Raw genomic sequence first — 27,666 nt, 5'->3', positions numbered from 1 at the left:
ACTGCCCACCTTCCCCTCTGGCCTCTCCCTTCCCTCTTCTTCCTCCTCCACTTCCCCTCCCTCTTCCCCTTCTCCCCCTCCGACCTCCCTCCCTTCTTCTCCCCCTTTCCCAAGAGGCCCTGGGTCCCTGAGACAGGGAAGTGTTATCTATCACTGAGTAACAAATTACACCAGATACCCAGCAGTTGGAATCAACGTTCTCACAGTTTCTGTGAGTCAGAAATTCAGGAGCAGTTTGGCGGGACAGCTCTGGGGTCCTTTGAGGTCTCATCAGATATGTCAGAAAGTCACAGGACAGGGGGCTCAGCTCTTGGGGCCAGGCCATTGGGGGAAACAGGAAACCCAGTAAAGCAGGTTAGTTAAGGGCACATTGGTTCAGGAGTTGTAACAATGTATCACATGATAGAGTGTAACATGATAACCACAGGTGTAGGGTACACGGGAACTCTAATATCTTCATTTCTTCCTAACTTCTGTAAAGCAGAGTATGCTAAGAAACAAAGTTTATTTAAGTTTAAAAACCCAAATGCAGAGCGTGGCCAGTTGTGGGAACTAAAGGGAAAGGGGGGTTGTGCATCCACCAGAATTTCAGAGTCCCATCAGACAGCCCACCCTTTTCCTCTGCTCTTCCCTCCTGTGTGTCCCCCTGTCGTGTGGGGAAGCCTGCGGGGTCTCTGCTCCCGCTCCCCACACAAGAACGCAGGATATGGTGAGGCCAAAAAGGGACACCCACGGAGCCATAGGTAGGGGAGTCATACCACTACGGTCTCACTGGAGGCTGGGTTCACTGGACGTGCGACCTGCTGTCCCTTTTGTCTGCAACCCACCGACGACTCTCTTTCACTCTCCTCCGTAGCCGCAGCAGTTATATTAGTGGCTAATTGGCTAACTGGCTACAGCTGACGGCCAATCAGCCACAGCGGACGGCCATCTACTACCCGAGCCAGCACTCCTCCACGTGAGGCCGAGAGCCTGTAAACTACTTTCTGGGGCTCTGTCCCCACACCCCCCCTTTAGTGGGCAGGCTTGGCCTGGTGACACATCCCATGCCCAACCCGTGCCTACTCATTCCCAAGGGAGCTTGAGCTCCCTAAGAACAGAGACCAGGACTGGCTCAGCACCAGCACAGGGTAGTGAGTGTCCTCGCTAGGAGGCCAGCCCTGCCACTCACCCGCATTGGCCTGTTTGGGCCTTAGTTTCCCTAGATGTGAAATGGGTACAACAGATACCCAGGTGGATTGTCAAAATGAAACGACATACAAGTGGAAAGTGTTTTTGCAAACTTTTTCCAGTTTTGGTGTTCAGTAGTGTTTATTACAATTACCACGGGTTCTAATGCTACCACTTAAAAGATAATGGGAAATTGGGATGGAGAGGACGTTTGGGCTGGAATCATAGTCTTGGTGGTAGGGACAGGAGTTTTGAGTGCCTTACTCTGTCCGTCCCACGTTGGCATGAGTTAGCAACAACCCTGACTTTCATCTGCAGTTCAGTTTCCGCGCACCAGCCGAATGGGGTAATATTCTGGATAAAATATGTCAAAAATGACACATTTCTGGGGACGGGAGAAGCTGGACCGGCTCGGATACTCGCTTAAGGAGCCAAAAAGAGTTGCCGAAACCCGGGATCGAACCAGGGACCTTTAGATCTTCAGTCTAACGCTCTCCCAACTGAGCTATTTCGGCTGGGCGGAAAACTTCGCTCTTTCCCATACTTCCTGCTGTGCAGCCGCACCCACTTTCAAAGGCAGTTCGTCCCACAGTCAACCATGGTGTATGTTTCATAGGGCTGCGGCTGGGAGCAGGCCGCAGTTCCGTCTCTGTGGCGCAATCGGTTAGCGCGTTCGGCTGTTAACCGAAAGGTTGGTGGTTCGAGCCCACCCAGGGACGGATATGTGGTTTTTGCTTCCCCGTATAAGAAGAAGGTGGGCAGCGCACCTGCTTTTTCTGGGGCGCTCTGCACGGAGCCCCTGTTCCTCTACCCTCGTGGCGCGGGCGGCTGTGGATGTCCACGGTGGCGGAACGTTCCGGGCCTGAGTTCAGTTTCCGCGCACCAGCCGAATCGGTTTGGGCGACGGCCCCTAGTACCCGGAGGGCTAAAGCGGACGGACCTCAGAGGTTGTCTGAAGGCCGAGATTAAGATGGCGGCGCTGGCGGGTGAGTGGGTCTGGGCGCCGGGGTCAGGGGCCACTCGGGAAACTAAGGCCCGGGGAGGGCGCCGGGGCGGGAGCCAGAGGGGCCAAGGCTCGGCACGGGGTACTGCCTTGGAAGTTACCGGGAGAGAGGCGGCGCGGGTATCGCAGCCCTGACGAGGGGGAAACAGTCCCAGAGCGGGGCCGGGACTCTCCGGGAAGATTACGTCATTCACAGTGCTGGCGTCCCACCCTGCCCTGCTCCCGGGACCTTTCCCCTCAGATTAGTGATGAAACGCATAGCATGAAATCCACAGTGTTGCGAAGGAAAGCAGTACCCCGAGACAGGTGTCAGGATTTTGTCTCGAAACCGGGTTGGTGAGTTCCCCACCCAGGCACTTCGTTATTAACGCCTGGAGTGGCCAGGTCCAGGGGCAGGTCCAATTGCTATGGTTTTGAAGGCCGGGTGGACATGTTACTTTAAGGAGATGTGTACAGCCCCTGTGACGCCGTTAGGAAACGTCTGTGATTTCTGTTGGTGAAAACCAAGGGTTCTGCTGATACAGGTCCTGTGGTTTGTTGGTGACTCTCAGAATTGAAGAAAGGTCAATTTTCAGTGAGCCGTTGGTGACAACATAGAGGTTATTTTTCTTTCCCGTGCAAATTCCCCTGTCTACTGACTCATGAAGGGCGTTTACTGGGCTGTGAGCTTATGCAAAACCCTAAGTGTTCAGGCGGGGCAACTGAGGTTCAAAGAAGGGCAACCCCAACAGGGGCTGGGCAATTAGGCTGTCTCCCGTGCTGGTGTCTGGGTTCATTTATTCGACATACATCAGGCACAGCTAAGGCTGGGGGACACTGGGGAGCCCCAGGAGGAAGCACCACACAAGTATGCATAGGCGACAACAGAACAGGGTGACAGGATTGAAAGGGCCTGGGGGAGCTGGTGGAGACCCAGGTTTTTGAGTTGAAACCTGCCCATGAGAAGGGCTGGCCACGTGCACATGTGGGGCAGGGTTCTCCCCGTGGATGGAACAGCACGTGTGAAGATGCTGAGGCAGGAGCAACACTAACAAGTGTGAGGAAGGAAAGGTGGCCCAGGTGTGGAGCCTGGACCTTTTCCCAGGAGCCGTGGGGTTTTAAGCAGGGGAGTAGCACTGTCTGGTTCATATTCTGAAAGATCCCTCTTGACCAAACGTTTAAGTGGAATTGAGATACACTGGGGGTAAGAGAGAGGGTGGGCCAGGCGGGGTCCTGATGGGATATCTGGCCCATCTAGGAGCCTGAATTTGTGGCCTCTGGTGCTGTCCGTAACTCACTGCCCCTACCCTGTGGCTCTCTCTGCAGCTCCCAGCCTGCTCCGCTCGATCCTTGCTCTGCGGTGAGTGCCTGTGTCTCTGACTCTGATTGCCCATCATGAGAGCCTGGCAGGGAGGGCTGAGACTGGGAGGGGAGTGGGCGCAGAGTGCAACAGAGCAGCAACAGATGGCCCCGCCGGCAGAAGATCACGCAGCAAATGGGGCAGCACTGGGGCCAGCAGTCTACTCTCCAGCAGGTGGCATGTGGACCCCTCAGTGGCAACAGTATACATAGTGACAGAGCCTGGGTTCAGACCCTTGTGCTCTAGTGCCTTCAGGACTCGTTGCCTGTCACAGGAAGGCAGTCGGTGCATTTGCTAAGATGGCATCCCCATGCAGGCCTTCTCAGGATAGGAAGGCAGGTGTGGCCGCCAGGCTGTCTGTGAGGATACAGCCTGGAAATTGAACCCCCAGCACCATGGACCAGAGACAAGGCACATCTAAGGAGAGGGCCTTCCTAATGGAGGGGAGTCGGGGGTTTTGAGGGGGACATGGATTAGGGCTGACTGTGCTTTGTTTTGATGAGGCCTTTTTCCCAGGAATAAAATACATATTCACTGTAAGACAAATAGAAAATGGAAAAATTGAGAGCAATGTTAATTGAAAACCAGGCGCCAGCAGACTTTTTCTTCTGTGAAGGGCCAGGTGCTAAATGTTTTTGGCTGTGCAGGCCAGATGGTCTGTGTCAAGACTACTCAGCTCTGCCTTTGTAAAAAGAGCTGCCGACAGCATGGAAATAGATGGGTGTCAAAACTTTATTTACAAAAACCGTCAGAGGGCCAGATTTGGCCCCTGGCTGCAGTTTCCCCATCCCTGCTCCGGGATAGCCCATCACATCTCAGGGCGCCCCTGGCTCCTCCTCATGTACAGTCTGTCCCCTTACAGCTCCGGTGTGGGTGCCGCTGTGGGGGTGCGCTGTGTCCATGCCAGTTCGGCTGCTGATGGTCCGAGCAGGTGAGGCCTTCCCGGGAGTCCACACACCCTGAAGCCCCCTCGCTTGGCACAGCAGCGCCTGTGATGATTCGAATGTCTTTCCACCACCTGACAGGGCAATGTGGCAGGGTCCCTACCCTCAGAGCCCTGCCCAGCCCCATCCTGCAGATCCAGGCCAGTGGCTGCTCATCCCCAAACAAGAAAGGCCTTTGCTAAAGGGTGCATCCGCTGAGCTCGTTTTCCAGATGGGGAAACCGAGTCCCCAAAAGCATAGGGGCCTTGGGGTGAGCCGAGGCGTGTCCATGCCATCTTTCATTTCTGTGTTGAGCAGGCATGTCCTGACCCAGGCCTGGCCCCACAGCTCCTCCAAGCACTGACCCCGGGACGAGCTGTGACCATGGCTTTGTTCCAGGCTGGGCCCCAGAGTAGGGGCTGTGGGGGTGGCCAGTGCCCATCCCCTGGGGTCCTGCCTGGCTGACACCTCCCCGTGCCTTGTCCTATGCCCAGCATCCAGCCCGCTGTATCCAAGCCCGGAGCGGTGGTCCCCAAACCCAGCGCCCTTCCCAGCAGCCGGGGCGAGTATGTGGTGGCCAAGCTGGATGACCTCATCAACTGGGCCCGCCGGGTGAGCCCCAGCCCTCCTCCTGCTACGTGCTCACACACTTGCCCGCCTGTGACCCAGGAGCTGGCAGGCTCCCCCAGAGGCTTGTGATTCTGTCAGGACTCCCCACCCCCAGCCCCGCCAGCTCCTTGCCCTCAGTGTCCCTACCCCACCCTCTCCTCCATGCCTCAGCCCCAGTGAAGATGGCCCACCTCCCTTCTGTAGTTCTGTCTTCTGTTCATCCCTCTTTCTTCTCTTTTAATGTAAAAGTAATTTTTTAAACTGGAAATGTAATGCATGTTGAAAACAGTAGCTACTTCCCAGCAAAAACCCTAAAAGCTGGCCCTGCCCCCAGCATCAGCCACGGAACAGTTTTTGTCATGTGTCCCCTCCCTTAAGTTGTGTGCTCAGCCTGTCTTCCACTGGACACATGTCCTGTCTCCCAGGACACAGGCTCCTTTCATTGCCTGAGGGGTGCTGGGCCGGGACAGGCTGCCGTAACAATCCCCCATTGACGGCCGTGTGCTGTCTCTGTCACACACGCCACCTCAGCGAACACCCTCCCAGGGCCTCCAGCTCCAGGACAGAGCTGTCCACTGTGGTCTGGTTTGTGACTGTGAATACCCAGCGACGAGGTCAGGGTTGGCCAGCTCAAGTGCCCATCAGGCAGCCCCGCCATGTTGGGCAGCCCTTGCCTTGTCACCTGCTTTAGCACATCAATGGGGCCACTTCCAGGTCCCAGGTTAGACACAGCAGCAGAGAAAAGTCTGGCAGAGGAGCCCAGACATGGGGAGATCAGGTACCAAACAGATGGACGAAAGAGTTGGAGGGTGGCTGAGCGCTTCCTGGAGGAGTCACTGGACACCAGGAGGTGTTGGGGACAAGACCCTTAGGGTCGGCCTCTGCCACGTGTGGTGCCGGCGCTCAGAGCAGTTGGAAGGATGGGGTTTAGGGGGTATTGTGTTACGGGAATCCTGTTACTAAGTTAATTTCATCTGGGGTTTTATCCTTCAACTTTTTTTTTTCCTTTTTTGGTAACGTGGCTACTGGGAAGTGTTGACCCATGGACCTCGTTCACTTTACCTTCCTGTCACAGCCCTGGGCCAGGGTAGCAAGGTCAGGCTGGTGACAGATGTCCAAGGAGCCTGGAGGTCATGTGGTTGCTATGCAGGGGCATGGCTCATGTGTTATTCTTTGGGAAAGGCTAGAACGCTAGTGTTTCCCACGTGAAATCACCCACTTTTTTGAAACATGGCGTCCGACCGTGTACTCATGGCCGACTCCCCGGCCCCCAGAGCTCGCTGTGGCCCATGACCTTCGGCCTGGCCTGCTGTGCCGTGGAGATGATGCACATGGCAGCGCCCCGCTATGACATGGACCGCTTCGGTGTGGTCTTTCGAGCCAGCCCTCGCCAGTCCGATGTCATGATCGTGGCCGGGACCCTCACCAACAAGATGGCCCCTGCACTCCGCAAGGTAGGCCTGGCCCACTGCCCGCCACCGCCCAGGCCCGAACCGTTCACAGACCCTGCGGTCTCTTCCAGGTCTATGACCAGATGCCTGAGCCACGCTACGTCGTATCCATGGGAAGGTGAGTACCAGGCGGGGCCGGGGCGTGCCCGAGACACTGGCGTGTATCCTCCCAATCTCATATCTGCTTCTGTCCGATCAAGGTCTTGGAGGTGTAACTCACGCTCAGTAACCTCCCACAGCTCCAGGGAGCAGGACGGAGACTGAGGCTTCTGTGTACCCCACCCCCTCCCCAGGACGTCCCCTCACTTAACATCGCTCCGCCCCCAACAGCCCATCTGAATTCCCTTTGTTTCTTTGCTGCATGAACATAAATGACGTCCTCCTCTATAGACAGCTAGCATTGTCCTCACCGTTTTCACTTGTAGTCTTTTCCCTACATCGTTAAAACCTGTTTAGTCACTTAAGTTGTTTGTTGAGATAGAACATTCCATCACCCCAACAAGAAGCCCCGTCCCCATTAGCAGTCACACCCACCCCCTCCCCAGCCCCTGACAACCACTAACCCACGTCCTGTCTGTGGACGCGCCTGTTCTGGACGTTTCCCATAAGTGGAATCGCACTGTGTGGTCTTCTGTGTCTGGCTCCTCTCATGAGCACCGTGTGTTCAAGGTCCATCCATTAGCTTCTGCTCTTCCTGGTCCTACAAAATGTCTCACATGGCTGTTGTCATTCCTGTGACTTCATGTTCTGTCTTGCCCTTTTTGACGGCCCAGGCACCTGCTTGCAGTCGAAGGCGGGTGGATTGGGGGCAGGGTCCCAAAGACGTGTGAGGCCAGGGGTGGCATTCACAGCCCTCCTTCTCCTCCAGCTGCGCCAACGGAGGGGGTTACTACCACTACTCATACTCTGTCGTGAGGGGTTGCGACCGCATCGTGCCCGTGGACATCTACGTTCCAGGTAAGGCCACCACCCACGTCCCTGGGCAGCCGGGCCTTCAGGTCCCCACGAAGGAGCCTATCAAGCCTGTGACCCTGTCATGGGGTCCCCACGTCTCCACAAACGCAGTAGCCTCCTTGTTTTCAAGATAAGCAGATTCAGGTCTAAGAAGAGTGATACCCAGCCTTTCCCTCCGCCATCCCTTTAGGGGCTCCCCAATTTTATCCAGACATTGGACCAGGCCTGTGACGAAGTGGTTAGGTTGAGCTGTATGGAATTGCTGATATTCAGCCATTTTTTAGCTATGGTTTTATATGATTCCACCTAATAGAAACAAAACCAAAGAAATCCAATTAAAAACCAGGAAAAGGTTCCTGAAGGCCAGGAACGGTGTCCAAGAGTTCTTGTCCTCAGGACAGGCGGGTGAGATCCCCTCCGACCCGGGATTGCCAGGGCAGTCAGGTTCAGCAAATAAAAATGCAGGGCACCCAATTAAATTTGAATGTCAGAAAAATAATGCATAATATCTTTTATATGTAATTATGACCCATATGATATTTGGGATATAGTTATACTAAAAAAGGTATCAGTGGTTTGTCTGGTTTGCAGTAACTAGGCGTTCTTATTGTATCCCGCTGCCCTGTGGGACTCCCACACCTCCTCACAGGGCCCATTTGCAGGGTGGGGGTGGCCTCCCGGGCACGTGCTGACACCTCCCAAAGGCAGAGAAACTGGTTTTGACATCGGATTACAGCTAATTAGGAAATGGAGTTCATTTGTTTAGCATTCTGCAAATATTTATTGACTGCTTTTCTAGGCCTGGACCTATCTTGGGCAGCACTAGGCCAAGCCCTGGGGATTCCCCAGGTTGGTGGGAAGGAGCCTGACACAGATGTGGCCAACCCCACCTGTCAGGCAGCTGAGGGTACAGTGGGTGGGGCTTCGAGGGAGGTATGAGTCTACCCTGCGGGCTTGTTAACCTTGACCTGGAGCCAGACCCTTGGTCAGTTACTGCTTGTCTGACGCATAACCTCAGGCAAGTCTCTCCAAGCCTCAGTTTCCCCATCCATCAAATGGACTGTTGTAATTATACTGTCAGTCACTGTGCACTGCAGGGTCAGCTGGGAGTAAATGACTGACAGTGGTTTATCCAACCACCTGTGGTTCTAGTTGCCCTTCCAGGCCTGTCGGGGACAGGGACTATGGGAACGGTTTCTTGGGGGCAGGTTCCCTTCTGTGGGCTGCCCTGCCCACCGTGCTGGCCCATTCCCAATGATGGGCCAGATCCTCAGCCTTTGCAGTGCAGACTCATGTCATGCTGAGGGACTATCTCAGCCCTTCCCACCCTGTTAAGTGGCCTGGACGTGGCTGCCCAGCCCTCAGCCCACCCACGGTCCCCTGGTCACCCTCCCAAGGCCCTGAGCCACCGGTCCCTTCCTGCCCCACGTGGCCTCTGCTTACTGTTCCCAGCGGGCCCGACCTTTGTTCTGGTTCAGGTGCCCATGGCCGGCAGCCAGGGGAAGGACAGTGGCCCCAGCAGGGCCCAGAACCCAGTCACTGGTCACAAGGTCCTGGCTCCCCATGGCAGGGACACTGAGGCCAGTCCCACCCCCAGGCTGTCCACCCACGGCCGAGGCCCTGCTCTATGGCATCCTGCAGCTACAAAAGAAGATCAAGCGGGAGAAGAGGCTCAGGATCTGGTACCGCAGGTAGTGCCACCCACCGCTGTCATCGTCATCGTCCCGAGATGGTCAATAAACCCGAGAAATCCACCTAGACTGCATTGCCTGCGTGGTGTGTGGGCCAGGGGAACGGGTGGGAGATAGAGAGGTGCCCACCAAGCAGAGAGCCTGCTCTGGGCTGCACATGGGCAGGGTCAATCCCCAAAGATACTGAGGCCCTGGAGGCAGATGGCTGGGTCCACACTAGCCCCTCCTGGGGGTCCTGCACTGCCCTACCATGAAAGAGGGGAGCTGGGTGGGGGCTGGGCTGCCCCTGCACTGGGGCTGGAGAGGAGGGCACGAAGTCAAAGGAAATGACACTGGGCGGTGGGCAAGTTGCAGACCTCAGAAAGTGACACTGCACTTCTCATGGGCCAAGGGTCCTGTGAGAGGCCATATGTAAAGGTTTTGCTTTGGGGCTCAGCCTGATTGGGTGGGACCAGAGACCCTCCTCAGTGGCCTAAGGACCTGGGCCTGGGGGCTGCCACCCTCCATGTGGTCCTGACATGGTTCTGCCTGACCCCCCTCTGGACCCCAGCTGCCAACCACAGGGAAGGAGGGGCGGCTGGCCCCGGCAGCCTGGTGGAAAGGGCCATTGGTGATTGATTGGCGATGTCTGCCATAGGCAGGAGTGGACTCGGGCTGGCACATAATGGAGAGCAGTAGCCCACCCAATGACTCGCTGACTATCCATTTAACAGACTTATTTCCCCATTTTTGGAGGGACAGGAGGAAGAGTGAGCATAGTTTTGCATCGTGCTAATTGGCCGGTCCAGTGTTTATTTCATCCCCATGACCCAGGAGGGAAGCTGTGCTGGTTCCCTTGCAGAGGTTAGGGAAGGTGGCTGGGGTCACACAGCTGGTGTAGCCTCAACTCCCGGGGGCTGAGGCCAGAGCCTGTGTTCCCGGCCACAAGGGCACTGAGTAGGAATGTGGGGGCAGCGGGCTCAGTGCTTGGTGACCAGGGGCGTGATCACCCGCGGGAAAGCGTAGTAGCGGCAGTCAGCTGGTGGGACTAGCTCCATCACCTCGACGTGGATGTTGTCTCGCTGGAAGCCGGCCTCCAGCAGTGCCGGCACCTGTGTCTCCTACAAGACGAAGGTGCCAGGTCACCTCCAGGCTCTGGAGCCCCATGACAAACACACACCGGCGCTCACCCTTGCTTGCACAGCCTTTGCTAGTGCCAAGGCCCAGAGGCTGTAGCAGTCCCCACCGCACACCCAGGTGCTGAGACAAGGCAGAAGCCCAGGCCTGGGTGGCAGTCTCCAGGTGTCTAAACTTGGGCAGCACCTTCCTGGCTGTCACAGTGTCACCAGTCTGCGCACCTGCTCATCCTCACAGGCAGAGGGAATAGTGTGACTGAATCAGTAGACACACCAGTGTGGAGGGCACAGCTTGTCAGCCGGGTGGGGACCTTGTCTTATTTCCACACAGTTCAGAATCCACCCAAGAGAGCAGCCCAGAGGCAGGGGCAGGCAAGGGACCCTCCCAGGTCACAAGTGACCACAGCTGCCCTGAGTCGCTGGCTGAGGGTGGGGAGGGGTGGGCCCAGGGAGCACTAACTGCCCCACCTCAAACATGGTGTTGATGTCGTTGTACTTGGACTTCATCAGCTCCCCCCAGGAGGTGAGGTTGCAGTAGGTGAGGATGCCCCCTGGCTTCAACAGTCGAAAAGCCTGGCCCTGGGAGGGGGACAGCAGTATGGAGGGTGGTCAGAAACGAGTGGAGAGGGTGCCCTGTGTATGGACAATGGCAGATGCCCTCACCCAGCCAGATCCCATGCTGGGGGCAGTCTTGGACCCCTTCCAACCCTGATGAAGTTGATGCAGTATGAGCATCAGTCCTACCCTGATGAAGTTGAACTGATGTGTGTGCCAAGTTTCCTCGGAGAGCGGGTATGTGTCATACAGGATCCCTGCACAGGAGGGCAGAGCCATACGGTCAGGGCCAGCGGAAGCCACATCAAGATGACGGCTGCACACGAGGTGGGACTCGAATGCATCCTGGGAACCCCAGCAGCTGTGCCCCAAGTTCACCGTGCCTCCTCTAGGAATTGCATCCGATTCAGGTGTCACCACTCTGTTACTGAGTGAGTGCCAGGCCTGGTGTGTATCCCCTGCCCAGGCTCCGTCGCCCCAGTGACACATCAGCAAGTGAAGAGGGGGCTAATGGTGGGAGTTCAGGCAGAGGATCCCCTCTCCCAGCCCCCAGACACCTCTCACCATCAAAGTGGCCATCTGGCAGGGTGGGTGCCACCTCCTCCCACAGGCCTTTCAAGGGAACCACCTTGAGGCAGGGTAGAAAAAAAGAGAAGGCTGAGGGTCAAAGAGGTCCCCAGGACTTCACTGCGGGGGGTGGGGGGGCAAAGGAACTCCCAAGGGAGGAGACCACCTGCCCCTTCTGCACCCCTCCCCCAGGAGTCAGGCAGAGGCCTGTAGGCCGACCTTGTGCGGCTGCCGCGGGGCCCACTCCCGGAGCCGCTGGAAGACACCCTCATTGCACTCGATGATCCAGTGCTCGTCGATGGCAGCCTCCTGCACCTTGGTGGCTGCAATAGCCATGCCAAAGCCCACTTCCAGGACTCGGCCCCCTGGACACACAAAGAAGGGGGCACAGAGAAGCTTCTGAGCCAAGGATGGGAGGGAACAGCGTGGGCCCTGGCCAGCAGCCAGAGGGAGGGGCAGCTAGGGAGGCAGCAGAGTGGCTTTTGGCACAGACCTGGTGTGGGGGGGTCAGACCATGGACTTTGAACCCGGCTCCCGTTATGTGCACAGGTGGCGCTTACCTCTTGACTTGGTTACTTTTCGCTCCTCCTCCTACCCACCCCCACGATGAGGTTCGCAAGAGAAGGGCTAGGGAGGACCAGGATTCCAGGCCAGGGCCTGGTACAATCTGGGGGGGAGCGGGAGAGATGGTCCCCATTGGACTACGGACAGTGGCCCAAAGACCGCTCACCCAGCCCCGGGGGGACGTGGGCACTCCTCGGGCTCTGACACAGGCGCGCAGGGTCACCCCGGGACACCTGTCTCCCAGCCTCAGGTTTCCCAGAGCTATTCTCAGCCGGAGTGGGCGGGGCCTCCCGATTCTGCTCAGGAACGTTCCCCACGTGCGCCAGGGCAGCGTCCTGTGCTCGCCGCCACTCTGTCCCCGACCTCAGGCGGGGGGCCGGCGGCTGAGTTCCACCCGAGGTCCCACGGCTGAGGACCCATCCCAGGGTCGGGACCTCATTACCCTTGGAGAGGAAGTTCCGGGTACTTAGGGGAGCCTACTATGCTGCGTGCCCACAGCACCCGCTTTTATTTCCCCGGCGCCCCCCGCTAGCAGCCCCATTTTCCACGCGAAGAAAGAGACACGGAGAGGCTCCAATGCGCATCAGCCGGAGAGCAGGCTGGCCCCGGGTCTGGGCGCCTCCGGCCTCGGTTGCCACCGCGCGCCCGGTCGCTCGGCCGGGCGGGGAGCTACCTTTGGAAGCGGCGGCAGTCGCCAGCGCGTGCATGTAGGGGGTCTCCCAGCGTTCCATCACTGGCTTGCCCAGGATCTGCAGGTGTGTGTCCGATGCATCGTAGGCCGCGGGCGCCGCCCGCCACGCGGGGCTGCAGTTCTCGCCCGGCGCGAAGATGGGGGTCGCAGCAGGGGCGTTCATACTGCCGGCTGGACTGCGCGCCGGGGAATCGGCTCCCTGGTCCCTGCAGGGCCTTCTGGGCCGGGGGCGTGGAAAGGGGCTGGCGGGTGCGAGGGGGCGTGATTAGGGGTTGGGCCCTGGACAGGGCGGGACGGAGGCGGGGCGGGGGTCGGGGGGAACCCCCGAGCGGACTAAGCGATGGTTAGAGCGGCCTCTAGCGGCCGCTGAGCAGAAGGCGGCACCACGTGGGTCCGGAATCCCAGCGGAGGATCCTTCCTTGAGCCTCCACCGCCTAGTCTGCGAAACCGGCACAGCAGCAGCGAGGCCTCAGAGTCCGGGGCCTCGCCTTGTCACTCTCCTGCCTCAGTTTCCTCAAATGTCACTGCCACAGAAAGCTCCCTTCCTTGCTTAGAGTAGAGGGATCGGGCAATTTTACAGACGCTGTTACAAGTACCTTAGGTTTTTAAAAATCATTATATCTTTAGAGATGCTGCAGTGGGTTCTTTACTCATTTCACAGATGGGGAAACAGGCTCCAAGAGGCATAGCCGTCAGTCTCATGGCCACGGGGGTGAGGTGTGGGGATCCAGGATTAGAACCCTGACAGCCCCACAGTGACCACATGCTGAGCTGCCTGTCCTCTTTCAGGAGCTCATTTCACTTCCCCATAAGCTGGAGTCAGCTGAGGCCCCAGGAGCCTGATGGGGGGACTCACGGTGCAGAGGCCTCCAGTTCTGGGGACTGACATGTGATCCCAGCACTCTACTGTCCCTCATGCACAGGAAGTCAAGCAGGGCAGCCCCGCAGAGACTCTGGACTCATCCCTGCTGCCTGGTTCCCAGCTCAGGGCAGCACTAGCTCCCCTGCGTCCTCTGCCTTCCTCCCTGGGACCTACCCGCAGGCCGAGCTGCGTTGGCCTCCAGGCTCTGTAGTGTGACTTCCCTTTTTGATCTCGCTGCACATCAGGCCATCATTCATGAACCCTGAACACTCCATTCCTGCCACCCCGTTGAACACGTGTGGAAACTGAGGCCCAGAGAGGCTGTGGTCAGGATTTGAATCCAGGCAGCCTCCTAAACAGCTCTCAAGTTCGGTGCCCTGTGTCCATCTCTCTGACCAACAGGGCTCCAGACTCCCCACACCCGCTATGCATACCCCTACCCCGCCCCTGCCCACTTCCTGTAGAGCTCCTGTGTCCCTCTTGCTTCAGGGTCTCAGCACATGCTCTTTCCTCTACTTGGGCAGCTTCTCCTCTTTCCTGGCCTGGATGCCTTCTCTCTCTGCTTCATGCTTGAGCCCACACCTGCTCTGGAAGGCCACCAGGTGCCCCAAAAGCTGTTTTATCACTGAGCACCTCTCCTTGCCATTTCACTAACTAAAGGTATTTCTTCATGGCTCTAATGTCTGTCTGACGGGTTTGGCACATAGAAAGTGCTTGGTAAATCCTGAGTGATTGGGGTCTAATGCGGTATAGACGTGACAGCGCCAATTTCATGAGACCCTCAGGAGGGGGCAGGATGAGTAGATGTCATTGGCCACCTGGGTTGCACTTACGCTGCTTTTCACCTCAGATGAGCTCATCCCATCTGGTTTCCCCACTGTCAGCCGCTGTCCTGGGCACTGTGCTGGGCACTTTGCAGACCTGTACCCCAGCATCTTGGGGACCCCATCCATGACCCCCCACAGGGGATGCTCCCCTGTGCACTTGCTAAATGTCACCCAACTCAAGGGATACCCTGGAAGGTCTGCCCAAGACAGAAGAAGGCAAGCTGTGCTCATTAGCCCTCGCTGTGTAACAAATCACCCCGAATGTAGCCACTAAAACGAGGCACGTTTATTATCTCAGTTTCTGTGAGTCAGGAATCCAGCGCCTTTTCAGCTGGGTCCTCTGCCTCACAACCTCTCACGGGCTGCATGCAAGGTGCCACCAGTGCTGGCGCCTCCTCTGAAGGCTCAGCCTGGGAAGGGTCTTTTCCAAGCTTACTCACTGGTCATTGGAAGCATTCAGTTCTTTTTGGGCCATGAGTCCCCAGGCCTCAGTTCTTGGCCATGTGGGCCTCCGCAGCGGGACAGTGTGCTTCATCAGAGTCAGCAAGAGAGGGCCTGCTAGCAAAAGGAGTGGGCACCCTTTATGAATTCATGTGCAATGAACTCCAACAGATGTTAGGTGAAAAGGCAGGGAGGGGGGACAGACTGTAGAGCGTGCTACAGACTGTGTGGCAGGTGTGTGTGTGTGCATGCGCACACGCGCACGTGCACATGGATCGGCCCAGTATTGTCCCTCAGAGATTGCCCTGTAAGGACACTCAAGATGCTGGTCAAGATGCTACATACTGTAGGGGGAGATTTCCATCTTGGTACATTTTTTTTTTTTCGTGATAAAACACATGTAGCATAAAATTGACCATCTTAACCATTTTTAAGTGCACAGCTCAGTGGCATTAAGCACATTCACACTTCTGTGCAGCCATCCCCACCATCATCTCCAGAACTTTTCATCTCCCCAAACGGACACTCTGTCCCCCATTAAACACTAACTCCCCTGCCCTCCCCCAGCCCCTGGCCCCCACCGTCTACTTCTTTTCTCTATAGATTGACTCCTCGGGGGACCTCCTATAAGTGTGATCACACAGTATTTGTCCTTCTGTGTCTGGCTTATTTCACTGAGCATCATGTCCTCCAGGATCATCCACGGTGTAGCAGGTGTCAGGATGTCCGTCCTTGTTAAGGCTAACACTCCACTGTATGGATGGACCACATTGTGTTTATGTGCTCATCCATCCATGGACACTAGGGTTGTGTCAACCCTTGGCTGTTGTGAATTGTGCTGCTATGTACTGTTAGGTATAGATAGGTATCTGTTTGAGTCCCCACTTCCAATTCTCTGGGTTTGAAAGGAGTGAAACTGCTGGATCACATGGTGATTCTATACTTAACTTTTTGAGTAACTACCAGACTTTCTGCCCAGGACTACTCCCCCACTTCCAATCCAGTCCAGAAGCTCCTTACCCTATTGGCTAACTCTATACAACCAGGTGATCCTAGTTTGCCCAATCAGGCCTTCCATTACCTGGTCATAACAATTGGTGAACAAGGACACGTGATTAAGGTTGGACCAATCAGAACCTTCTTTGGAACTTTTGCTGCATCTTGAGGAAGAGGTGCTGACCTTCTGCTGGAGCTGTTCAGCTGATGGTGGGGGTTGACCTGTAGCTGTAGCGCCATCTTTGTCCCCACAAGGTGGGGAGACTGTTGAGGAAAAAAGCCAAGAGAGGATGACAGAGCGGAGAGGTGGAAAGATGGATGAATCTTTGTGACATTCTTTGATCGTCCTGGATCCAGCTGAGCCTGAAACCAGCTGGACCAGTGGGTCTCAACCAGGGGCGATCTGTCCCCCAGGGAACACCGGGCCATGTCTGGGGACATCTGTAGTTGTTACAACCGGGGGTGCTCCTGGCATTGAGTGGATGGGGGCTAAGGATGCTGCTCAACACAAAGAACCATCTGGTCCCAAATGTCAGCCATGCTGAGGGGGAGAACCCTGAGTTAGATCTATCCCTGGACCTTTTAGTTTCATCAGCAAAAAATTCCCATTTAGAAAAAAAAAAAAAAGCCAGTTTCAGTTTCTCTGAGTTGCAACCAAAAGATTCTAATCAATTTGGGAGGTAAGACATAGGCAGGGGTTTTTGGAGGTGGAAGCTGCTGATGGCCGGCCTTGGGGCTCCACCCCCATGGAGCAGAGCACCTGTGCAGGATCAGTGACAGGCTAGGAGGGAATGGGTCCGGCCTTATACTTTATTTTTTAAAACAGGCTTAGTTTTAGATCTATAGAAAAGTTGCAAAGACAGTATGGAGCAGTACCTGGCAGCCACTTTCCTCTGTTGTCAGCATCTCACATTAGCATGGGACATCTGTCATTGATACATTATTATTACCTAAAGTCCTCTGTTTTTTCAAACTTCTTTACTTTTCCCTGAATGTCTTTTTTCCGCACCAGGACTCCATCCAGGACCCACATGAAATTTAGTCACCATATCTCCTTGGGCCCCTCTGGTCTGTGATGGCTTCTCAGACTTTCCTTGTTTTTGACGATCTGGACAGTCTTGAGGGGGACTGGTTGGGTAGTTTGCAGATGTCCCTCCATTGGGGTTTGCCTGGTATTTTTCTCAGGGTTAGACCAGGGTGATGGGTTTTTGGAGGATGACCCCAGAGGTGAGGTGCCCTTCTCATCCCATCAGATTCAGGGTCCTTGCTGTCTACACGGCTGATCACAATTAACAGCCACAGAATCTCTTGAGTGTGGGGCCCACTGCTCAGAGCCGAACCCCTGACCTGAACACCAGCAGGTCGGCCACCTTAGTGTTGGATGTCAGGAGGCACAGTTTGACATCTACCACTTCTTTGATGACCAGGGTTGATTATCTTTCTTTTTTCATTTTGGTGAAATTCTCATACAATTCAGCATTTTAAAGTGTACAGTTCAGTGGCATTGAGTGCATTCAAAATGTTGTGCAGCTGCCACCTCTCTCTAGTTCCAGAACATTCCATCACCACAAAAGGGCACCCCATCCCCCTTAGCAGTCACCCCCACGCCCCTGCCCAGCCCCTATCAAGCACTAACCCACTTCCTGTCCCTGTGGATGTACCTGTTCTGGACGTTTCGCATAAATGGAATCACACACTGTGTGGCCTTGTGTGTCCGGCTTCTCTCATGAGCACCGTGTGTTCAAGGCCCATCCATATTGCAGCGAGTGTCAGCACCTCCCTCCTTTTCATGGCCCAGTAACACTCCCGTGTGTGGATGGGCCACGCTGTGTTTGTCCATCACACGCTGATGGACACTTGGGTTGTGTCCACTTCTTGGCTGTTGTGAATCCTGCTGCTGTGAATGCGTTTTTTAAAAATATTTTACCATAAAGCCCTCACTATATCCCAAGCCCTACTTCAAACACTTAACACATACCGGTCCTCACCAAATTCTCACAAAAGTCCGCCAAGGGAGGTGCTATGATTGTCTCCATTTTATCGATGGGCAAACTGAGGCATAGAGACTTTAAGTAACTTGCCTGGGATCGCACAGCTAGTGGGTGACAGAGCTGGGATTTGAACCCCACAAGTCTTAACCCTGTTGCTCTGCTGCTAAAGCTCCATTCTGCCAGTCAGCCTTGCAGCCCTGGGACAAGAGATGACCAACGCAGGAGGAAGAACACCCCAGACCAGTTCCAGTACCCACCCCCAATTCCTCACCTGTTGGAACCCAAATCCCCACCCTTGCTCTGCAGATTGTGCTGGAAATGCCCCACCTCGGGTTGGGGAGTCTGGCTTCTTCCACAGCCACTGGGACCTGGACATGAGTCAGCCCAGCCAGGCTGCCCTGGAATTTCCCTGGGGGGCTGGGCAGATCCAAGGTGAAGGTTCAGGAAGTCCCAGCACAGGTGACATCAGCACTGGGGCAGACAGCCCCAGAGAGGGGAGGGGCTCCGTCCACCTCCTTGGAACCTCACCTGGCACTCACATTGCAGGGACCAGCCCAGGAAAGGCCCACATGTTAGTGCCGTGTCCTGCAGGGCTGTCCCACTCCCTTGTGGCCAGGGAGCATTGTGGGGTAGACTCTATTCTCCATTGTGTGCCTGGGGCCTGGCCCCGGAAGCACCAGTAATAGCTTCTTGGATGGACGTGTGCCCCCTCCCACCTTGCGGCTGATATCTTCCCCCTTCTGCATTCACCTGCACTACCCCCCCTACACCCACCCTAACAGCATCTCCCCTGATGCACTAAACCCCTCATAGCTCCCCACTGACCCGGGGACAAAGCCAACGGAGTCCCCCTCCTCCGGTGTGGGGTTGGGGGTACAGGGGCATCCTGAACATCCTCACCCCTCCCCCACCCCAACTGTCCAGCTCCAGCCTGTCTCTTGACAGAAATTCAAAGTTTGGCTCCTACTCTTGGCTTTCGGCAGCAGCTCAGCCTCCATGGCTTTACCTTGCCACCAAATCAGTTTCAGCAGTGTAGCCCCTGGGCCTCACCCCGTCCAGCCCATGTAGGCAGAGCCAGTGACCTCCAGCCCTAACCTGACTACACTACTCCATTGCTCCATACCCTTCCATGGCTTCCATGCCCCCAGGATAAAGGCTTCCCCCTAGCTTTCTGAGGGCCCCATGATCCCAGGCACCCTGCCTAGCCTAACTGCCCTGATGCATGTGCCTGAGTCCTTCCCCTCTGGGCTTGACTGGTGGACAGCTGATCTTCCTTCACGTTCCCACAGGGCACCCCAATCTCAGGGCCCAGCCTTGACTCAGCCTGGGGGTGCTCCGTCAGGTGTCACATTTATCCCTGGCAGCCAGTGCCCCAGCCTCAGCACAGAGGAAGGAAGGCTTGTGTGGGGCGTATCTCAGACCCGTCCAACGGGTTCCCTGTTCCCTGAAGCTGTCCTTGCTCAGAGGAAGTCTTGGCCTTGGCAGGGCCTGGAGGGTCCTGCTCTGGGCTAAGGCCAGGCCAGGACGGCGCCAAGTGAGCTGCAACCCGCGAGCCAGTGCTGCCCAAGGACACCTCCCGGCAAGTGGCAGGTAGGCCGGCGTACAAGGAGGGCGTGGCGGCTGGACCAGGAGGAGGTGGCTTGGCTAGGGGAGGGGGAGGGCGCTCGATAGAGACGGAAATAGAGGTTTGGACAGATTGACCGATGGAGAAAGGGAGAGATAGAGAGACGGAAATGTGGGCGGGGGGGGCAAAGGGAGAAGGGAAGGGACCCGCAGAGAGAAGCCAGGGAGCACAGGCATGGCTTGTGTGACCTGGGCAGGCCCTGCCTCTCCTGCCTCAGTTTCTCTTCTGCACCATGGGAAGGGCTTGATTGGGGATAGAGGAGAGAAAAGAGGGGCACGTGAGAGGGGACGGGAAAGAGGGGAGGAGCTGCTGGAAGGGGGCGGGAACTGAGCCGCCGGCCAGGGTTGGGGGGCGGCGAGGGGAAGTGGGTGCGGAAAGGAGAAGTGGTGAGGGACCCAGGCCCGGGAGCGCGCGGGTGGGAGGAGGTGTTCCCGCTGCTGGGAACGCCGGGGCTTTCCAGTATGTGGAGAAACAGGAAGTGGCTGCGTCCCCGCCCCCGCTCGGGCGGGGCCCACCTGCCCCGCCTCACCTGCCCAGGTCTGAGAGTCCCCTCCTTCCTGGGCGCGCCCTCCGCCTACCTCGGTCTCCAGGACTGCAAGATGGGCGTAGCCGCCGATTCCTTCCCAGCAGGGAAACGGAGGCTGGTGATCTAATCAGTGGCACCCCCCAAATGGTAGCCCAAGAATCTTCTCGTGGGCTCACAGGGAAGCCCCCAGGGGAGTCGACCTTGGAGTCTGTGAAGTTTTCTGCTGTTTGAAGTAATGAAAACAGCTGACCTGCCCTGGGAAGCTCACTGCACATCCTCTCCTGTCTGTGTGTTGGGTCCTCTTACCACGTGCCTTTAGCAGATGGGGCACTGAGGCTCAGAGAGAGGCCGCCGTTTCCCAGGCCTCCCCTGGCCAGGCTCTGGGACCCCATTTCTGCCTGCAGTCTCCCCATGTAGGGCTGCCCAATTTCACCAAAAATACAGGACTCCTGGGTAGATGTGAATTTCAGATATGGGAAGCTACTTCTTTAGTGTAAATACACCCCAAGTATTGCTTGGGAAGTACTCACACTAAAAAAATTACCCTTCGTGTATCTGTAATTAAAATGTAACTGGGTACCTGGGTTTTATCTAGTGACCCTAATTCTACGAGCCTGGTCACAGACCCTGGGGGGACATTTAAGGGGTCCCTGCATGGAACAGGGGCAGTGGGAAGGTTGGGGGATGAGGGTCTTTGACCTCAAACAGCCTCACCAAACAGACCTCCGGCCTTTCATGAGCGCTGTCCCCACTGCAGAGGGGCTTTGGGCACATGCGACCATTGAATGTTCACTTACGTGACCCTGAGATTCAGAAACGTTACCTACAGACATGCTAATGGCTAAATACGAGGCACTGCTCACTTAGCTTTCTGAACATCCTAGGAGGCAGCTACTATTATCACCACCATCCCCATTTTACAGGTGGGGAACAGAGGCACGGAAAAGTTAAGTAATTTTCCGGGGTCACACAGCACACAAGCACAGCTGCACCAGGGCCGGGCCTGGAGTTCCAGAACCGTGTCCCTCCTGCTCTCCCAGGCTGCCTCTTGCGATTCCCTGGAAATCCCCGAATCTGACTAATTCCCTAGACATCCTCAGACTTGGCAGATTCCTCCATGCTGAGATGGCTGGACCCACCCCAGCATGGGCAAACTGCCCCTACTTTAGGCGAAATTACCAGTAAAGACCTCGTGGTTTCCTGAGGTGGATGTGGCAGAGGTCGAGTCCACACCTCCCAGGCCGCTTGCAGTGACCTCAGGCCAGCTACTGACCAGTTCTGCACCTCCGTTTCCCCACTGGCGAAATGCAGGTAACACCAGCCCCTGCCTCCTCCAAGGGCCATGGTGGGAGCAGGGCCGGCCTCTCGGGTGTATGACTCGGACTTTGTCCAGGCCCCGCACTCAGGGCTCAGGGGACCCCTGCTCGGTTTAATTTCTGCTGTCACTGTCTTGAAATTCTGAACCCATTCTGAACAAGGGGCCCTGCGTTGTCATTTTTCATTGGTCCCTTTGTGGCTGGTGGTGTGTGGGAGGAACTGGGAAAATGCAACCAGATGCCCTCCATCCCTCAAATCAGCTTGTTCGCCCTTTTGAATCTCCAGTGTCTGTTGCTCAGTTTGATTTCTTTTCATAAGCTCTGAGAAATAGTTTCAAAATCACGGTTATAACCCAAATTGTCAAAAACTATGCATACCAAAGTGAAGCCCACTCTGGCTAAATCACATCTCCTCTCTGGGTCTCAGTTTCCTCATCTTCTCCCTTGTGCTTGTGGATTTGGGAACAGGAGGTCCTTGGCCTAAATTTTGTAGGGGAAACAGGTTTTAAACATACTCTTCTCCCTTACCAGACCAGGCCTTTGAACAGCTTTTACACTTTGCCTGGACTGCCTTTCCTACTCGTCTGTCTGGTGAACTCCTACTTGAACTTCAAAGCCCCAGTGTCAACATCTCCTCCTCCTTGCAACCTTCCATGATGCCCTAGGGAGAGACTTCACCCCTCCCTGAGCCCCATGCCTGATTTTGCAGATGGGAGTGTTTGGGCCTGGTTCTGTCTCCCCTAGACTGGGGTTTTCCTGAGGGTAGGGCTGAGAACTCAGTCTTCTCTGGGGCCCTGGCTTTGCTTAGCTCAAGGCCAGGCACAGAGCAATATCCACAAGAGCACGTGGAGAGGTGGCCTCTAACTTCAGGGGGTTGGAATGGGTGTAGGAGGCCTCTGGCTGGTGGTGAGGTGGGTCTAGGGAGAGGGTAGCAGCCTTCAACGCTGTTAACCCTGCTGGGGATGGGGTGGTGCCTCCTGCACTGGATCTGCCTGGACTGGCCCAGCCCCCCTCAATGGTGGGTCCAGTGGGCTCCAGTCACAGGAAGACTGCTGTCTGTGCCAGGGCCCGTCCCACCCTCTTCCTGGTAGTGCAGTAAATCCTGGCATCATCTGCACCAGGCCGTTGGAAGCCCTAATGGGGACAGAGCCAGCAGGGAGACACCCAGGTCCCCATGGCCCTGCCCAAGAAGTTCCTGCGATTTCTCGGGGTGGCCGCTGGGATCTATCAGACCCTCTGATGTGCCAGGCTCTGTGTTGGGAGGTCCAGGGTCCAAGAACTCCCGTTTGGGTGAGTAGACAGATTAAAGAGCCGAATACTATTGGTGCGGAGGCAATAAAGGGAGGGAGGATGACTAGAGGGCCAGGGGCAATTTCAGATAATTGGGAGGAAGTCTCTGAGAAAGAGGCTTTAGAGGCAAGATCTGGTTTATAGAAGAACTCCAAATGGTTTAAAGGTCACGGGTAAGAGTGTACCAGGGGAGGGCACAGCCAGTGCAAAGTCCTGGAGGTCGGACTGGTTGGTTCTATACTCATGCTGCATTGGAGAAAACTGAGGCTCGCAAGGGTAAACCACGAGCTAGGACATGAACGTTAGTTGGTGGGGTCGGGATTCGAACCTAGGGCCTTTGAGTCCCAGCCCCCTCAAGGGGCTCAGGGGCCAAGGTCCGCCTGGGATGGTCCCGCCCCGGACCACGCCCCACCCCAGAGGCCCCGCCCCGCGGCATGACCGGAAGTGCGCGGGTCCCCCCAAGATGGCGCCCGAAACCCGGAAGTGAGCGAGGCCGCGGCGAAGCTCGGTGAGACGGAGGCGCCGCGGGCTCCGAGGCGGCCGGACCCGGGTCCGAGGTGAGGCGCGTCCGGCCTGACCCCAACCTAACTCCGTCGTCCCCGCCCAGCCCGAGCCGGTTTCCCCGGTCCGCGCACCCCTCGGCCGCCCGCGCCCGGGGCCGAGAGTTCCGGGGTTCCGGGGCTGCGGGCGCGGGGAGAGCGGCGGCGTGTCCCCGCCCTCCTCGGAGAACCCCCTACACCGCTCTCCGCCGTGAACCTTGACCCCTCCCTCTGCCGCGACCCTTTTACCCAGTTCTCCGCCGTTAATCCTCCCTCGACCTCTCCCTCCTCGGTGACTCCCGACCCCGCCGTCTGCCGCGACCCCCGCCTCTGCGCTGCTGTATGAACCCTGTGTTCACGCGTGTCCGCGGTGACTCCCCAGCCTTTCCTTTCCTCTTTCCTTGGTGACCCCCCCAACCCTGCTCATCGGTGATTTCCTGACCACTTCTTGGTGACCCCCGAACTTTACTTTGGTGACTCTCGATCCCGCACTTTTCAGCGACTCTCCAGCACTTTGTGACCCTCACCTCCTAACCTTTCCTTCGCGATTCCTTGACCCCTTCCTTCTTGTGACCCCAGCTTCTCCCTTTCTGGGGGTCCCCTGATCTCTTCCATCTTGGTGACCCCTGACCCCAGGCTCCTTGGTGATCCTGCCCCTTTCTCCTCAGTGTTCCTCTTCCCAGGACCCCTTCTTTCCTGGCTTTGGTTCCCCTACCCCAGGAGGGGCAGACACTCTGGGCTTTGGACTGGGGGCCTTGCTGGTGTCAGCTGACCTGGCTGAGCATGTTGGAGTGGGAGTGTCACCCGGATCTGGCATTGGAACCTGGCTGCCAAGGATGGGCGGGAGTGGGTGGGATGAGGGTGTGCAGAGATGGCCCCCACCCCAGAGGTGGGTGGACAGGGAAGGCGAAGCTGCCAGTCTGGTCCGGCCCACCAGTTCTGCTTCCCAGCACCCCAGAGCAGGAGGCTGGTGAGGCCTGGAGGGACTGGGCGTGGACTGCCAGGCAGGAGCCCGGGGAGGCAATGGGGTGTCTCCTGAAATGACATTATTAAGGTTCTGAAGAAGGAAGAAGACTGAGTTTGTACAATGTGTGTCTGGGACAATCCTGGCTTCTGCTTCCCGGAACGCGCCCTGGACCCGTCTGCCCCACCGTCCTTCCTTTGTGCCCACTGCCCCGCCATGCCAGGTTTGGTCATCTGTTTGCACCTAGTATAGGAGGGTACCCAGTCAGAAGCCAGTCTGTGATGAAGCCTTCTGGCAATTTGGGGGGTGGTGAGTGTTTCACGGCGCTGCCGAGGGGGCTGGTGTTGGACTGAATCTTGCTGGGAGCCTGCCTGCCTACTGCTAAGGGTCTGTCCCTGTGGTGCTTCAGAAAGCTTCAAGGAAAATGGGGCTAGGGCTCGGGGACCACAGACCCCAGAGGGAAGAAAGGCTGCCTGTCACAGGCACTGAAACCCCAGAGATGGTCGGAGGCCAGCTGGTCTTTATATGTGAGGCCCGGCCCTTCCTCCAGGCCAGGCATCCTAGGGCTGGACCTGGTCCTGCAGTGGCTTTTCCCTGCCTCGGTCCCTGCGTGCCTGGCTGTGGGGGGCGCTGTGCTGCTGAGGACCCTGTCAGCGGAGGAGGGATCCAGTGCCCTGGCTTTGAGGCTTAGCCCTGGGGTCCCATCAGCCAGTGCATCCTTTCTTCCAGGCTCCCTGGAATTTCCCAGAGGAGGCCCTGGAGGTGGGTAATGGCTGCTCTGGGCTCTGCTTGGAACCACTGTCCCCACAGCACAGTCCTCCAGTCCTTGTGAGAACACTGAATGTGAAATCTGGGTGGGCGGGCCGGCGGGGGGCAGGCCAGGCAGGTGGGGGAGGTGTAGGCAGGCACCTGTCAGACCCCATGGGAGCCTGGTGAGCGCTAGCCATTGTCCCCAGGGACAAGCTCATGCTGGGATGAAGTGGTGGGGATAGAGAAGGTGCGCTGGGATTTTGGAAGGCGTGAGGGTGCTTTTGTTTAACTCTTGAGTGTCTGAGCAGATGTCTGCTCACACCTGCCTGGAGCTAGGATGGCTCTGAGTGTGTGTTGCGGGGAGACGTTTGTGCTGTGGCAGAGGGTTGGGGAAAGCCCCTGGGCCCAGACTAGGGGCTGGGTTTCCAGAGGAGGCATTTGGCTTTGAAGTTGGGATGGGCAGGGTAGGCTGCAGGTGGCAGGTGGGCAGCCCAGAGCCAGTGCTCTCCAGCTGTGTGACCTTGGGCCAGTCATCACTGCCACCTGGGGGGAAACTGAGGCTGGACCCCCACAGCCCACAGCCCTGTCCCCCACCAGGGCGTGACCAACTTGGTCACACTTGGTTCAGCTTGGATGTAGCAAAGTCTCAAATGCCCCTCCAGCAGGGGCCAAGCCCGAAATGCTGACCCGGCGCAGGGCTCTGACCGCAAGCTCTGGCCGCGTGAGCAGGCTTGGTGGGTGAATAAAGAGGCAACTGTGTCTAGTCCCCTGAGGCCACCTCCCCCTAGGACGGCCTCCTCCTGATGAAGCCTTTATGGCCCTGGGCAGGGGTAATGTGATCTCAAAGTGTAAACACAGTGCCAGGCTGACACAGCAGGGTGGGGTGGCAGCCCCCCCGTGGCACTACAGTCCCAGGTTTGTGTGTGTGTCTGTGTGTGTAGATGTTTGTGGCATGTGCACACATGGGTGTGAGAACATATGTGCATGTCATCTGAGAGCATTGTGTGTTTTGTGCTCATGAGTGCACACGTGTTTGTGTCCATGTTTGTGTGTGTACATGTGAGTGTGCTCTTACATGTGTGGGCATGCATGTGAACACGTGTGTCATGTGTGAGTCTGCACGTGCATGCATGTTGTCGTGGGCAGGCTTGGCACGTCTCCAGCCACTGTTTCTCCAGCCAGGGGCGGTGTGGTCAGACTGTAGGCAGGCTGGGCACGTCCGGCTGCTGATGTGGCTGGAGAGTGCGGTCACCAGACTCGGACCAGGCCCAGCCTGCCCCCTGCTCAGGCTCAGCTTCCTGCTCTGCCCAGGCCCATGCTTGTCTTGGAGTCTTGGTGTCCACGGGGCACCCGGCAAGTTCAGGTCCCCTCTCCCCTGAGTGGAACCCCTAGATCCTGTTCTTTGGAAGTGCCCTCCCCCTCTCTTGCCGCTGGCAGGTCTGTCCCACATGACAAGCCATGGCTGGGGCAGAAAGCAGACTTCCTTCAGCATCCTTCCGATGGTGACAGCCACCCCTCGGTCGCCAGCTTCCATCACTGGGAGGTCTGGCCACACTGCTGGCAGGCGGGTGACTCAGGTGAGGGCCCAGACTGTGGTTTCTGTTGCTGGGGCTCCGTCACCTGCTGCCCTGGTCCCTGGGGAGGCAAAGACAAGACCTACCATTTGTTTATGTTCTATAATGTGGGTGGACCTCAAAAATGATGCTCAGTGAGAGACGCCAGACACAGAGGACCACGATGTGTGATTCCATGCATGTGAAACATCCAGAACAGGCACATCCACAGACAAGACGTGGGTTAGTGGTTGTTGGGGGGTAGGAGTGACTGCTGATGGGGATGGAGCTTCTTTTCGGGGGATGGAATGTTCTGGAACTAAATAGAGGTGCTGGTTGTACGACTCTGTGAATGTACTAACGCCACTGAGGTGTGTGTGTACTGAATGGGTAAGTGTGTGTAAGTGTAAGCCTTGTCTCCATAAAACAAAGTGTTACAAAAGGCAGAGAAAGGAGAGCCTGTGCTGGCCCCACCAGTGCCCATGTGTTATGGCCTGAGCATGGCTTCCACTAGCAGCTCACATGCAGGCACTTTTCATGGCCCCGTGGGGAGGGCAGAGACGGTGCCATTTCCCATTTTTGGGGGGAGAATGAGGCTCCTTGTGTGCTCCTCACCAAGCCCCTGGTTTGCCCCAAACCGCTGCTGGGGCATGTGTCCTGCAGGAGGTGGCCCAGGTCCAGGGTCACCGTGGGTGGGATGTGGGCGGCTGGGGGGGGGGGGCAAGGGGGCGGGCCCAGGAGGCAGCTCCTCCCTGAAGTCAGATCCAGAAGGAGGTGATGGGCTAGGGGCTGGCACTGCCCTGGGGTCCCGTAGGTACCCCTTATGATACCAGGTGACAGAGGGATGGGAGTGACTCCAGGAAGTTGATGCTGAGTACCTCCTGGGTCAGCTGTGGGGGTTGCTGTTCCTCTGTGCTAGCCAAGGGGCAGAAAGAGTATCCTTAGTGTGGCCACTAAGGACATGGCCCAGGGAGGCCGAGTCCCCTAGGGGGAGGCGGACCCTGAGGGAAGGTGTGTGTATTTGGCCGTTCGTTGTGTGCTGGGTGGTCTGCCCAGCGCCTCTGAGGGCCCAGGGTCTCTGATGTTTGTCAGATGTCCCCTGCGAGCCCAGAACCCAGCTGCTCTCCATATACAGGGTTCCCGTGCCTCCCAGAACGTACTTGCCACTAACCTGCAGCCACGCTGCACCCTTCCCTGTGGCTGGGTGGGCATGTAGAGTCGGCCCCCAGTTTCCCATCTGATTGGCTTCTGTCCCTATAGGAGCAAATCCCAAGTGAAATCAAAACAGGCCTCGCTCCCCTTGTTCCAAGGTCTGGGGAGTGATGCCTCCGTGCTGGAAGGAGGTCACCACACAT

The 27,666-nt window shown here is 57.0% G+C and overlaps 3 protein-coding genes and 2 non-coding genes across 11 annotated transcripts in view; 3 read left to right on the top strand and 2 right to left on the bottom strand.

The window, feature by feature from the left end:
* Positions 1–1,612: 1,612 nt before the first annotated feature.
* Positions 1,613–1,685, bottom strand: TRNAF-GAA (transfer RNA phenylalanine (anticodon GAA)). Its single transcript has one exon. It is a non-coding gene; the product is annotated as a tRNA-Phe (tRNA).
* Positions 1,686–1,775: 90 nt separating this feature from the next.
* NDUFS7 (NADH:ubiquinone oxidoreductase core subunit S7) lies at positions 1,776–9,209 on the top strand. Of its 4 annotated transcripts, none has more exons than XM_019744253.2 (8): positions 1,776–2,156; positions 3,479–3,512; positions 4,375–4,443; positions 4,930–5,047; positions 6,319–6,498; positions 6,567–6,613; positions 7,364–7,452; positions 9,047–9,209. In XM_019744253.2, exons 1-8 carry the CDS (start codon positions 2,141–2,143, stop codon positions 9,142–9,144), a joined length of 651 nt encoding a protein of 216 aa, XP_019599812.1. In that variant the 5' UTR covers positions 1,776–2,140; the 3' UTR covers positions 9,145–9,209. The 4 variants fall into 4 exon arrangements, with proteins under 4 accessions (XP_019599812.1, XP_074193499.1, XP_019599811.1 ...); XM_074337398.1 differs by lacking the exon at positions 1,776–2,156 and adding an exon at positions 2,421–2,505 and having other exon boundaries at positions 9,020–9,209; XM_019744252.2 differs by lacking the exon at positions 1,776–2,156 and adding an exon at positions 2,421–2,509 and having other exon boundaries at positions 3,411–3,512.
* TRNAN-GUU (transfer RNA asparagine (anticodon GUU)) lies at positions 1,816–1,889 on the top strand. The gene has a single exon. It is a non-coding gene; the product is annotated as a tRNA-Asn (tRNA).
* A 697-nt stretch (positions 9,210–9,906) lies between the features above and the next one.
* GAMT (guanidinoacetate N-methyltransferase) lies at positions 9,907–12,869 on the bottom strand. The gene is made up of 6 exons (XM_019744254.2): positions 12,615–12,869; positions 11,597–11,742; positions 11,375–11,438; positions 11,000–11,067; positions 10,724–10,834; positions 9,907–10,240 (listed from the first exon to the last, which is right to left on the bottom strand). Exons 1-6 carry the CDS (start codon positions 12,793–12,795, stop codon positions 10,100–10,102), a joined length of 711 nt encoding a protein of 236 aa, XP_019599813.2. The 5' UTR covers positions 12,796–12,869; the 3' UTR covers positions 9,907–10,099.
* Positions 12,870–19,321: 6,452 nt separating this feature from the next.
* The window catches only part of SBNO2 (strawberry notch homolog 2), a 51,430-nt gene continuing 43,085 nt past the window's right edge, over positions 19,322–27,666 (top strand). The window contains exon 1 of one of the 4 annotated variants that reach the window (XM_074337394.1): positions 19,322–19,339. Coding sequence is in view for 1 of the 4 variants with exons in the window: in XM_074337392.1 (XP_074193493.1) it covers positions 24,132–24,231 (100 nt within the window). In the remaining 3 variants the exon portion in view is untranslated. Of the gene's footprint in view, positions 19,340–21,093; positions 21,211–22,744; positions 23,063–23,919; positions 24,232–27,666 lie in introns of those variants that run through there. The other 3 variants (XM_074337393.1, XM_019744065.2, XM_074337392.1) reach the window with 3 other exon arrangements.

Source organism: Rhinolophus sinicus, linkage group LG07, assembly GCF_036562045.2.
Source record: "Rhinolophus sinicus isolate RSC01 linkage group LG07, ASM3656204v1, whole genome shotgun sequence".
Classification (NCBI taxonomy): domain Eukaryota; kingdom Metazoa; phylum Chordata; class Mammalia; order Chiroptera; family Rhinolophidae; genus Rhinolophus; species Rhinolophus sinicus.
This window is presented reverse-complemented; position numbering and strand designations above follow the sequence as displayed.

Coding starts and splice junctions, on each gene's coding strand:
- NDUFS7 (XM_074337397.1), top strand. CDS start 2,436: ATGAAATCCACAGTGTTGCGAAGGAAAGCAGTACCCCGAGACAGGTGT. Junction 5,048..6,318: donor TCATCAACTGGGCCCGCCGG/GTGAGCCCCAGC, acceptor CCCGGCCCCCAG/AGCTCGCTGTGGCCCATGAC. Junction 6,499..6,566: donor TGGCCCCTGCACTCCGCAAG/GTAGGCCTGGCC, acceptor GGTCTCTTCCAG/GTCTATGACCAGATGCCTGA.
- GAMT (XM_019744254.2), bottom strand. CDS start 12,795: ATGAACGCCCCTGCTGCGACCCCCATCTTCGCGCCGGGCGAGAACTGC. Junction 11,068..11,374: donor GCCAGATGGCCACTTTGATG/GTGAGAGGTGTC, acceptor CCTCCTGTGCAG/GGATCCTGTATGACACATAC. Junction 10,241..10,723: donor ACATCAACACCATGTTTGAG/GTGGGGCAGTTA, acceptor TTCGTCTTGTAG/GAGACACAGGTGCCGGCACT.